Source organism: Taeniopygia guttata, chromosome 1 (genome assembly GCF_048771995.1).
Source record: "Taeniopygia guttata chromosome 1, bTaeGut7.mat, whole genome shotgun sequence".
Lineage (NCBI taxonomy): Eukaryota > Metazoa > Chordata > Aves > Passeriformes > Estrildidae > Taeniopygia > Taeniopygia guttata.
Window position 1 is genome coordinate 115,124,670 of NC_133024.1, and position 11,829 is coordinate 115,136,498.

The following is an 11,829-nucleotide window of genomic DNA, read 5'->3' on the forward strand; positions in this document are numbered from 1 at the left end:
TCCTGAGAGAGAGAAGAATGTACCTGAAACCCCCTGGAAACGCTGATGGGTTCCACTGCCTGGAGCTCACTGGCCTCCTGCGCCGAGCAGCAGCTCCAGGAGCACTGAGGAAAGGCAGGGATCTCCAGCCCCTCTCAGCTCCACGTGCAGTGGCATTTTGCCACTCTGCAAGCCAAAATAAAAGGGGAGAAAGGGGGAAATAAAATTTAGAAAGAAGCAGATGCTGTGGGAGGAGGGACAGGGAACACACAGGGAGCTGGGCTTGTTCCTTGGCGTGGTGATCCGGACACAGGATCAGCATTCCCAGAGCAGCCCTGGGGAGAGGTGCAGAAAAGCACCAGTTAAACAAAATATCTTGAAAAAAAAAACCCCAGTCTCTGCAATTCCCACATCAAGCTGAGATGACACAACTTCACTCCTGGAAGGTTCCTTTTGGTGACAGAATTTAATTGCTCACTCCCACCTTGATGCAATGACACAAACCCGGTCAGTGCCCGTGCAAAGGTCCCACTTCTGCCCCAGGGCTGGGCACAGCCTTTACCCACCTGTGCAGGTGAGGCTGGGCTTGGAACAGGGAGTCACAGCTCCCTGGATTTTTAAAATTAGGAATACACATCAGCAGATAATTAAAATTAACCTTATTTAACTCCCACTTCAGCTGCCAAGTTTCCCACAGACATCAGTTCACCCCACCCTAAAAACATCACAACTTTGCATCAGGGAAGAATAAATTCCATATAAAGATGATGCCAATGGGGACATCCTTAAAAACACATCATTTCTCATTAGAAAAAAATAAACCAGATCAGGTCTTTCCTTAGAAAATACTATTTTCTTTTATAAACATTTTGATTTGTTTTTGCAATAAATAGTTCATCAAAGTTAAATTAATTAGTATTATATATAAACATGACATTTCCTTTTTAGTGTCATAATCAGTGCCAGAATTGCTACAACTCCTAAGGGAGCCACAACCAACAGTTGCAAAAGTTATGGATCTTTTAATTCCTCATTTAGAGCCAAGTTTCTTGTACTTAAAAAAATAAAATTATTCTGTCAAAAGTCTGTGACCCCGTGTTTGTCTGTGGATTTTTCCTGCTGGAGAACAACAATGAGATAAACCCAAAAGTCCATTTGCTTCTCCTGTTCCAAGGAAGAACGGGGAGGATATTTAGGCTTTTCCTGAGTCGGGGTCTCCTTGTGCAGGGTCCTGAGGGAGCTCTGGTGTCCTGCTGGCCTCATCCCTGCTCCCTTCACTGAGGGTTTGGGGTTGCTCTGAAATCACTGTCAGCTTGTCACAAACCAGGAGCTCTTCTTGTTGAAGCGGAGGGAAAGGCTGTGGAGCACTGGGAGGCTTGCTCAGAAACTGGGAAACGAAGAGGAAGTGAGGATTAGGTCTCTCCAGCTGTCCCATCCCGTTTGCTCAGAAACACTGGCATTATTAAACAACACTGGGATTGTTCTGCACACATCAAGTGGATTTCTCAGGCCCTACAAGTCCCATAGGGCCAACAGTGTAATTTCCTCCCTAAAATCCTGTTCCAGGCTTGGGTGCAAGAGGGAAGTGCCTTTCAAGAATAACCCCAGGGTTCAGAGTCTTGTTTGGGACAGAAACTTGGAAAAAAAACCCAAACAGTTTTGATTGGGAACAAACATTAAACAGTAAATGGGTTGTAGGGGAAGAGAGATTTGTCAAGAACCCTCCCCTCTGGCAGTGGGAGCCATTCCCTGGCTCCTGTCCCTCCATCCCTGTCCCCAGTCCCTCTGCAGCTCTCCTGGAGCCCCTCAGGCCCTGCAAGGCCACGCTGAGGTTGCCCCAGAGCCTTTCCTGCCCCAGGTGAGCAATCCCAGCTCTCCCAGCCTTTCCAGCAGAGCTGCTCCATCCCTCTGCTCGTCCTGGGGCCCTCCGATGAAACAATTCTGAGCTGAATCTGGAGCGAGAAACCAGCTGCTGGCAGGAGTGCTGGGACTGCAGATACAAAAATCAGCACAAATATCCTCACTATCAGACCCTTTTCTACCAAACTGGGATTGGGAATGTTGTGGCCCAAACCTGCCATTGAAACGTTCCCCTAGTCAAAGCACTGCCTTGGCCAGAGCACATTTCAGGGAGGCACAGCTGCCCTTTGATTCCTGGGGCAGCACCAGCCCAAAGCTCTCCTGTCTTTAGAGACCCCCGGAGCAAAGGAGCCTCGGGCACGTCCTGTGTGGATCTGGTGCTGCCTGCCTGGCTCTGAGCTCCAGGGTCTGCAAACAAGGGATGAGGGACAGGGAATGGCTCCCAGTGCCAGAGGGCAGGGCTGGGTGGGAGATTGGCAGGGTGGGCAGGGCTGGGATGGAATTCCCAGATTCTCTTGGATCCCTGGCAGTGCCCAAGGCCAGGTTGGACACTGGGGCTGGAGCAGCCTGGGGCAGTGGGAGCTGTCCCTGCCATGGCACTGGTGGGATTTGGGGTCCCTCCTATCCTAACCCAGTTGGGATTCTGTGATTCCATGACACTCCTCATGCTGAGCAACCTAAAGCATGAGGAGTCAGCTCAAACCTGGGGTGCTGAGCTCTGAGTGAAAATGAAAGCCCCAGAAGAACTGCAGGGACTCAGGAGAGCACAGGCTGCTGCAGGAGCATTTTGTACATCCTTGTTTTTGGGAAGGGATCCTGCTGCAGCCTCTTTGTCTTCTGGCTGTGTGACAGGGGCAGTGGGTCCCCATCAGCAATGGCTGCTGTCACTGCTCTCCTTTTAGCTGGAATTTTGAGACTCCATAGAATCCCAGATTCCCAGAATGGTTTGGGTTGGATGAGACTCCAAAGCTCTTCCCATCCTGTCCCTGCCACGGCCAGGGACACCTTCCATAGCCCAGGCTGCTCTGGTACAGCTGATCTAGCCCAGCTTCCTTCCTCAGACACTTTCCTGAAGTTAAAACTCGTGACAGGGTTTAGCTGCAGGGGAAAAAAGGAGCTGGTTTAAGCCTAAAAGGAGGCAGGAGAGACAGAGATTTCTGTTGCTTACTGGTTAAATGAGGAACTGAAGTTGACACCTGGTACTCTCTCACTTCTAAATCAACAAATGCATCCTGTTTCATCAGCCATAAAAAGCTGGTGATGGCAAGTTACCAATCACTGACCATCAGGTGCCAGTGAGAGGAGGCAAAATAAAAGAAGCTCTAAATGTTTTGGCACTGAGAGCCTAGAAAAAACAAGTGGCTCTGCTGGAAAGGCCAATTTTCACGTGTTGGTCAGGAAACAAACCTCTTTCAAGTGTTGTGGGAAAATGTAGGATGGGCAGAACACATGTTTGAAGAGTCTGTACAGGTAAAAACTGGAGAAGAAACACACGGTGACAGCTGTGCCCACGACCAGCATGGACCCCACCAGAACAGTCACAATTATCCACACAGGGGTTACACCTGCCAGAGACAAGGAAAAAACCAAATTAAAACCGTCATTATTCACTTCTGAGTGATTATTTTCAAATGATCACTTTCTCAGTGGAATGTGCCCAAGGCCAGGTTGGACACTGGGGCTGGAGCAGCCTGGGACAGAGGGAGGGGTCCCTGCCGTGGCAGGGGTGGCACTGGGTGGGATTTGGGGTCCCTCCCGGGGTGATTCCATGATCTCCAGCTGCCAGGTTACCATTGTGGGTTGTCTGCTCACAGAGCTCCCTGCTCAGCTGCCCTGTCTTGTTCCACTCGGGAATCAGCGCCTGCACTCGCACACAATAAACTGTCCATGGCTCCAGCTGGGCCAGGATCTCAGAGCTGTGCCTGGTGTCCACCTGAGCTACCTGCAAACACACAAAGCACAAACATGGAAGCGTGTGAGACCAGTGACTCAGCTGGGCAGTTAGCTAGGAAACAACCAAAGAACTGCAATTTCAATTACAACTGTGCTGAATTACAATCACAATTACTGTACAAGCATCCACAGCACTGACCTTTGGGCTGTTTCCAGCAGCACTAACGAAGTTTTAGGCTAATGAGGGATGATAAATGAGATCTGGTAGCAGCCAGGAGCTGTCACCCAACCAAATGAGATCAGCTAGGAGCACAGTTACACACTAACTAACTAAACATCTAACTGCAGAGGGAGCAAGTGGGATGGAGGAACAGCACAACAGGAAAAGGCCTCAGGTTGTGCCAGGGGAGTTTTAGATTGGATATTAGGAAAGAGATTTTCACTGAAAAAGCCCTGGAATAGGCTGCCCAGAGAAATGGTGCAGTCCCCACCCCTGGAAGAGTTAAAAATGTGTAGATGTGGCACTTGGGGACATGGGTTAGTGGTGAACACGGGGTGCTGGGTTAATGGCTGGAACTGATGACCACAGAGGGCTCTTCCAACCTTCCCAACTCTGTGATTCTGTGATCTGTCATCTAGACAAAACCAAAAGAAAGAAAGAAAGAAAATATTTCTGGGAGCTGTGAGGCGGCTGAGCAGATGAATTTGCTGTTCAGGGTCAGTTATGTCCCTGTAACTGCAGAGCATCCCTCCAGAGGAGCAGGAGACTCTCCAGGCAGGTTTCAGCCCTGGAGCAAGCAGCCACCTCACAAGTCAGCCGTGGAGTTAGCCAGGCAAGCACTGCACAGAAACAGATTAAAATCAGAATTACACATGGGGGACTCCATTATATAAACCTGCACTGATGTACAGAGCACTCATTAACTGGCACTGGGATCTGCTGCTCAGAGGCTTCCTGTTTGCCTGAAACACAGGCCTAAATGCTCTAATTAGTACATTATTAATGATCTTTCTCCATGCACTGTGCATGGAGGAGCACAATTGCCTGTGGAAGAGGCTGGCCCTGAGAGGGAGAAAGGGAACTGCAGTGGATACAAACTGCAGAGCTGCAGGTGGCCACAGTCAATAAAAGCCTTACCCATTTTTAGATATTTCTGGGGGTAAAAAGCCCAAAGACCCACTGAGAGGGAAAAAACACAGGGTTATTGATAATTATGGAAAGAGAAAATTCTGTCCATGCTGCTGTGTAAATGTACAGCTCCTGCATTTACTCTGAGTCCCAGCTGTAGTGAAGAGACTTGATTAACTGTAATTAGTAGAGATCCATTTTTACTCTTAGAATCACAGAATCCCAGACTGGGTTGGGTTGGAGGGACCTCAAAGGCCCCCCAGTGCAGGGGCAGGGACACCTCCCACTGTCCCAGCTGCTCCAGCCCCAGTGTCCAGCCTGGCCTTGGGCACTGCCAGGGATCCAGGGGAATCTGGGAATTCCATCCCAGCCCTGCCCACCCTGCCAGGGAACAATTCCCAATTCCCAATCTCCCACCCAGCCCTGCCCTCTGGCAGTGGGAGCCATTCCCTGGCTCCTGTCCCTCCATCCCTGTCCCCAGTCCCTCTGCAGCTCTCCTGGAGCCCCTTCAGGCCCTGGCAGGGCTCTGAGCTCTCCCTGGAGCTTCTCCTCTCCAGGTTGAACATTTCCAGCTCTCCAGCCTGGCTGCAGGGCTCTGAGCCCCCAGGAGCTCCCAGGCCAGCGTTTGCAGGGAAAGCAGGGATGCAGGGCAGGGAAGCAGCATACCCAGGAGGCAGAGGCCGGGTGTTCCCTGCTGCCCTTCCTCCAGTAGAGGATCCTGTATCTCCAGGAGCCGTAGTAGAGCCTCAGGGGCCACCGGTCCTGCTCGTGCTCCGCGAAGGGCCCCGAGACGTCCACGTGCAGCGCGCCCGACTCCGACTTCAGCCGCACCTCGGGGGGGCCAATGATGGCTGCAGAGGAGAGGAGAGGGAGAGGAGGAGGAGGAGGAGGAATTCAGCCTCAGCTGTCTCAGCCAGGCATTCTCACACAGCCCAAACGTCACCTTTTCAATCATGCAGTAGAAGGAAGGAATTTCTTTGCCCTGGGTCAGGCACAAATTAGTGCTTTCCTCACAGAACTGCTCTGGGAATTGATTTTGTTGTTGCAGTTAAACACCAGGTACCAAGGCAGGCCCCGTTCCCACACCTCGAAGTGAACTCGGTTCCCTTTAGCCAGCTGTGGTGACTCCAGAGAGGAAGGACCATTTCCATGGCTATCACCCACTTCTCCTTCTGGGCCAAACTGCCACAACATCTCTGTCTGTCCTGAGCAGGCCCTCTAGAAAAGTGTTTTATCAGGGGGCTTTGATTATCAGCAGCTTGAAAAATGAAAATATTTGAATTGTTTCTGCTTGTGCGATCAAGATTTCTTGGCTGAAAATTAACCTTTCTCTGTGAGAGTGGGGTTTTTTTGAAGTAAGAAAAAAATAGAAATTAAGCTTTTTGTCTGGCAAAGCAACGAATAAGGAAGTAACTGAATTTATTTAGATATACAGGAAGTCTGGCTCCTTGTAGACAACTTCTCCCTAGCTGGAAAATAGAAACATTCCTTATTTTAAGAGAAAATGATGCTTTGTTTGAAAATCTCCTCCAAAGAGGTGATCAATACCATGACAGTGAACCTGCTCTGGTTTCTGCCAGTGTTCCAACTAAGATTTTATAGTTCAACGTTGTAGGAACTCTGCTGAGAATTTCAGAATTTCTGTGCTGCCAGGCACTGACCCCCAGGAGAACACTGCACTGACCTGAGGCCGTGGAGAAGCTTCCAGAATGGAATGGCAGAACTGGGATTGTGGGGTGGAGTTTGGATAGAAGTGTGTGATATCACAGGGTGGGAAATTCAAGAGTTTAAGGGATTAGAATACAGGAATAGATATAAAGCAAGATAGAGGTTTTAGGGTGGAGGCTGCACCTTCTCCTTCACCTCCTTCTCCATGGGTTTGGGTGGTTTTGTGTAATTGGATAAAAAAGTCCCCATTGTGGGCACGGGTGGTTGGGTATTGGGTTAAAAGTGAAAATAATTGAGGTGCCATTTCTTAATTGGACAGTTTATCCTTAAAAGGCCTTGTAGAGAAAGACAGTGAGCCATTTTGTACCCTGTCAGTGAAATACTGCAGAATTCATACACTGTAACATAGGTAAGAAAAAATAAACATCAAAGCCTGAATGTGAAAAACCTTGGTGTGCCTTCAATCCCGACCTCGACAGAGGTGGGGAAAGGAAGCCAGGAAGCAGCACAACATCATTAAATGTAAAACACTCTGCATCCTCCAGCTTCTCTCCCAGAGCAGGCAGTATTTTTTGGGAAGAAAAGGAAATGAAAAGGCTCACTGTCATCCATGGGCTTGAAGGTGAGGGTGACCCAGGGGGAGCGCAGCTGCCCTGCCTCGGCCCGCAGCTGCAGCACGTAGCTGCCGTAGGGCGACAGCGAGGACACGTCGCACCAGGGCTGCCTCAGCTCTGTCCTCAGCGTCTCAAAGCTGTCCCCGGGGTAGTAGATGCTGCAGGGAACAGAAACAGATGGGTCATTCCAGCCGGCTAAATGGCTTAACAAAGCTGTTAATGGGAGCAGTTAGCATTAAGGGACACAAAAATGTACCCAGTGCGTGTAAAATTCACATTAGGGATTTTACACCCATCTATCAATCCATGATAAACTTAGGGGCTAAAATTCTAACTCTAAAAAATGCCCATTTCCTGGTAGGGTCGCAGGATTCAGCAGGCAGGAGTTCAGAGAAGCCAGCAAACACTCAGCCAGTGCCACGGCAGGGCACTGCTGTCCCATCCAGGATTTGCTCACGAGGAAAAGCCAGAGAAAAACAGGGCTGGGAAGTGACCAGGAACTGCTTAGGGAACAGAACCACAGCAGGTGTGGGCTAGAGGGACCTCAAAGCCCACCCAGTGCCACCCCTGCCATGGCAGGGACACCTCCCACTGTCCCAGGCTGCTCCAAGCCCCTGGCCTTGATGATATTTAATATATTTGATCCTTTCTGCTTTGCATCAAAAGCCTGCCCAGAAATGTACTGATCAGGGGACCATGGCTACAGAATCTAGAAAAAGATTCCCTCAACTAAGCATGAAGAGAAGGCTCTGGGCAAGGCTTAGAGTTCCTTCTAGTGCCTGGAGGGGCTTCTCAAGAAAAGGGAGAATTTTTATATTGGCAGAGAGTGACAGGACCCAGGGAATGGCTCCCACTGCCAGAGGGCAGGGCTGGGTGGGAGATTGGGAATTGTTCCCTGGCAGGGTGGGCAGGGCTGGGATGGAATTCCCAGATTCCCCTGGATCCCTGGCAGTGCCCAAGACCAGGTTGGACACTGGGGCTGGAGCAGCCTGGGACAGTGGGAGGTGTCCCTGCCATGGCAGGGGTGGGATGGGATGGGATGGGATGGGATGGGATGGGATGGGATGGGATGGGATGGGATGGGATGGGATGGGATGGGATGGGATGGGATGGGATGGGATGGGATGGGATGGGATGGGATGGGATGGGATGGGATGGGATGGGATGGGATGGGATGGGGATGGGATGGGAGCATCTGAGAGGTCAGGGAAGGGCAAACACTCCGCACAACCAGGTCTCTTCAGTCACAGAAGATAAAAACCACACACACAGCCAGTAACACCCAATGTCAGAATATGTTTGTGGTTCCAAAACAAACAGGATAAAGCTGCCCTGGGTGTGAATGTGTGAATGCCCAGGAAATGCCTCTGCCCTGTCCTTCAGCTCAGCAGAGAAGCCTCTCACAGGCTGAAATAAAGGGACAGCTCCTGGCACAGAAAAGTCCCTGAAATAAGGGGACAGACCGTGCTCTGCACAGGACACAAATCTCAGGCACGCAGAGCTTGGGATGTGAAGGAAAGCCAGCCCAGCCCAGCCCCACCTCTTGGACTGCACAGTGTAGGTGAGGTTCCCTCTGGGGAACCTTGGTGCATCCCACTGCAAGGTGCTGTGAAGATTGACTGAAGAAATTCTTGCGTTCTGGGGCTCTGGGATCATTCCAGAAACTGTGGGAGGAAGCAGAACCAATATTTCACTGTTTGCTCCTGCACTTGTCACTCATCCAAAATTTAAATGCAGCCTCTGCCTTGCCTTAGGTGCTTATTCAAAAACAGAGCCAAAGTAAATTAATTTAAATCCTGATGCCTCTCCGGCCTCCTTATGCAACAAAACAAATTACTGGCACCCTGGTGACTTCCAGTAAGTGCTTCTGACACCAACGTTTCTCCTGCATGACTGAGCTGGTGCTGCCCACCACTCAGGGCATGAACTCGCCCTGAGATTGTCAAACCCAGTTTTCTTAAGCAGTGCTCCAGCAGCACTGTGGGAATAACAAGGGCGTGGGGACTGATAAAGAGAGAGAAACCAGAAGCAACTCTGAAGGTAAGAAAGCTATTACATATAATTAAATGTAATTATGTATTGTCAGTCAGCATTATTCACAAGGGACAAAACCCCAGTTATTCTTCTTTCTTGGAACTGAAACAAAGAAACCCCAAACTGGTGTAAAATATCAACGAAAAGCCCATTACTGTTATGATTTAATTATTCTTGCATAATTGAAGGTATTAAGACTAAAATAGCAAAGATTCCAGCCCATTACTGCACCACAAATGAACAATACAAACAAACCCTGCCAGAGCAGAGCAGCACTGAAATGTCACAGGAGTCACACCTAGTGACAGACTCCAAGAGAAATAACACATTTTCCATGCCTGTGGTTCACAGAATCATCAGGGCTGGAAGAGATATTTCAGGTCACCTGTGTCACCCCAGCAGCCCACAATCACCCCTGAGCTGTGCCCAGCTGATGCAGAAATTAATGAAATCCCTGTGTCAGTCACACCCCGCTGGCACACAAGAGTTTCAAATCTGAACCTGGCTTAAACAAAACCTGTTTCAGACTCTGGTCCTGCAGTGTTACCCTTGCACCCAACAAATAAATCCAACACAGTGCACATCACAAACACAGAAGTTCAAATCCCAGACTGGCTTGGGCTGGGAGGGACCTCAAATCCCACCCAGTGCCACCCCTGCCACGCCAGGGACACCTCCCACTGTCCCAGGCTGCTCCAGCCCCAGTGTCCAACCTGGCCTTGGGCACTGCCAGGGATCCAGGGACAGCCCCAGCTGCTCTGGGAATCCCATCCCAGCCCTGCCAGGGAACAATTCCCAATTCCCAATCTCCCATCCCGCCCTGCCCTCTGGCAGTGGGAGCCACTCCCTTTTATCCTGGCATTCCATCCCTTGTCCAAAGTCCCTCTCATTTCTCTTGGAGCAGTGCCCCTGCTCTGTGGATGAGGTCTGAGGCAGGCATGTAAATTCCCGGGAAAAATCCCATTTCCTTGCCGGGGCATTATTCCCTCACAGTGCTGCCTACCTGAGGAGCCTTCAGGTAAATTGCTTCACTGGGTAATGTGGATCCAAAGAGATGAGGAAATACTTCTGGGGTTTCAGGTTTGTGCCCAGCCCTCCCAGCCCAGGGAGTCCCAGCTGGGCCCATGCCCACCTTGTCCCCAGCCCAGAGCACTCAGTGCCACCTCCAGGGGACACCTGCAGGGATGGGCACTCCAAAGCTCCCTGGGCAGCCCCTGCCAGGGCCTGAGCCTCCTTTCCATGGGGAAATTGCTGCTGCTGTCCCAGCTGAGCCTGCCCTGGCCCAGGCTGAGGTTGTTCCCTCTCCTCCTGTCCCCTCTGCAGACAATGACACGGAGCTCTCGGGCCGCGGCTTCGCCCCCACGCCCGGCTTTGCCCGCCCGGAGCTGCAGCGCCCCGCTCCCGGCAGGACCGGCCCCGTTTTCCAGCACAGCCTGAGTCCCGGCTCCACAGGGCACTGTCGGGGCTCCCGGTTCCTCACTGCCCCCGCGGAGCCGCGCCGGGCTCGGGCCGCGCGGAGGCGCCGCCGCCTCAGGCGCCTCTCGCCGCTGCTCCCCGTGAGGGCAGCGCCGCCCGCCGTGCCCGCGGCCCGGGAGCTCGTCCCGTCCCTCCGTCCCTCCGCACGGACTCACCGCACAGCAGCAGCAGCAGCCCGCTGCACAGCGCGGCCCGCAGCGCCGCGGCCATGGCGGCTCCCTCAGCCGCGGTGGGGCGGCCGCGCCATGGCAGCGCCAGCGGGGCCGCCCCGGCACCCCGGCGCCTTCCGCTTCCCCACGGGGCGGAGCGGGTGAGGGAGCCCCGGCACCCCGAACCCTTCTCCTTCCCCACGGGGCGGAGCGGGCTGAGGGAGCCCGGGCACCGGCACCCCGCGCCCTTCCGCACGGGGCGGAGCGGGCTGAGGGAGCCCGGGCACCCCGAGCCCTTCCCCACAGAGAGGAGCGGGTGAGGGAGCCCCGGCACCCCGAGCCCTTCCCCTTCCCCACAGAGAGGAGCGGGCTGAGGGAGCCCCAGCACCTCGAACCCTTCTCCTTCCCCACAGAGAGGCGTGGGCTGAGGGAGCCCCGGCACCCCGAGCCCTTCCCCACAGAGAGGAGCGGGCTGAGGGAGCCCCGGCACCCCAGCCCTTCCCCACAGAGAGGAGCGGGCTGAGGGAGCCCCGGCACCCCGAGCCCTTCCTCACAGAGAGGAGCGGGTGAGGGAGCTCCGGCACCCCGAGCCCTTCCTCACAGAGAGGAGCGGGTGAGGGAGCTCCGGCACCCCGAGCCCTTCCTCACAGAGAGGAGCGGGTGAGGGAGCCCCGGCACCCCGAGCCCTTCCCCACAGAGGGGAACCGGCCTAGGGAGCCCCGGCACCCCGAGCCCTTCCCCTCCCCACAGAGAGGAGCGGGCTGAGGGAGCCCCGGCACCCCTTTCCTTTCCCCTTCCCCACAGAGAGGAGCGGGCTGAGGGAGCCCGGCACCCCGAACCCTTCCCCACGGGGCGGAGCGGGCACCGGGAGCCCGGGCACCCCACGCCCTTCCCCACAGAGAGGAGCGGGCTGAGGGAGCCCCGGCACCCCGAACCCTTCCCCACAGAGAGGAGCGGGCTGAGGGCGCCCCGGTAGCCCGAGCCCTTCCCCACAGATCATACTCCGGTTCCCTCATAGGCCATCTCT

General features: G+C 53.3%; 1 protein-coding gene across 1 annotated transcript; it reads right to left on the reverse strand.

Moving 5' to 3' along the window:
- Positions 1-426: 426 nt before the first annotated feature.
- IL10RB (interleukin 10 receptor subunit beta) lies at positions 427-11,008 on the reverse strand. The gene is made up of 7 exons (XM_030287901.4): positions 10,809-11,008; positions 8,684-8,807; positions 7,132-7,301; positions 5,528-5,712; positions 3,631-3,781; positions 3,247-3,404; positions 427-1,366 (listed from the first exon to the last, which is right to left on the reverse strand). Exons 1-7 carry the CDS (start codon positions 10,861-10,863, stop codon positions 1,172-1,174), a joined length of 1,038 nt encoding a protein of 345 aa, XP_030143761.4. The 5' UTR covers positions 10,864-11,008; the 3' UTR covers positions 427-1,171.
- Positions 11,009-11,829: the final 821 nt, after the last annotated feature.

Bases quoted from the DNA above. Each gene is read 5' to 3' on its own strand.
- IL10RB (XM_030287901.4), bottom strand. From the start codon at position 10,863: ATGGCCGCGGCGCTGCGGGCCGCGCTGTGCAGCGGGCTGCTGCTGCTG. The intron at 5,713-7,131 runs GTGAGCCTTTTC...TCTCCTCTGCAG, and splicing joins CTTCAAGCCCATGGATGACA to CCATCATTGGCCCCCCCGAG. The intron at 3,405-3,630 runs GTAACCTGGCAG...TGTCTCTGGCAG, and splicing joins TGAGCAGACAACCCACAATG to GTGTAACCCCTGTGTGGATA.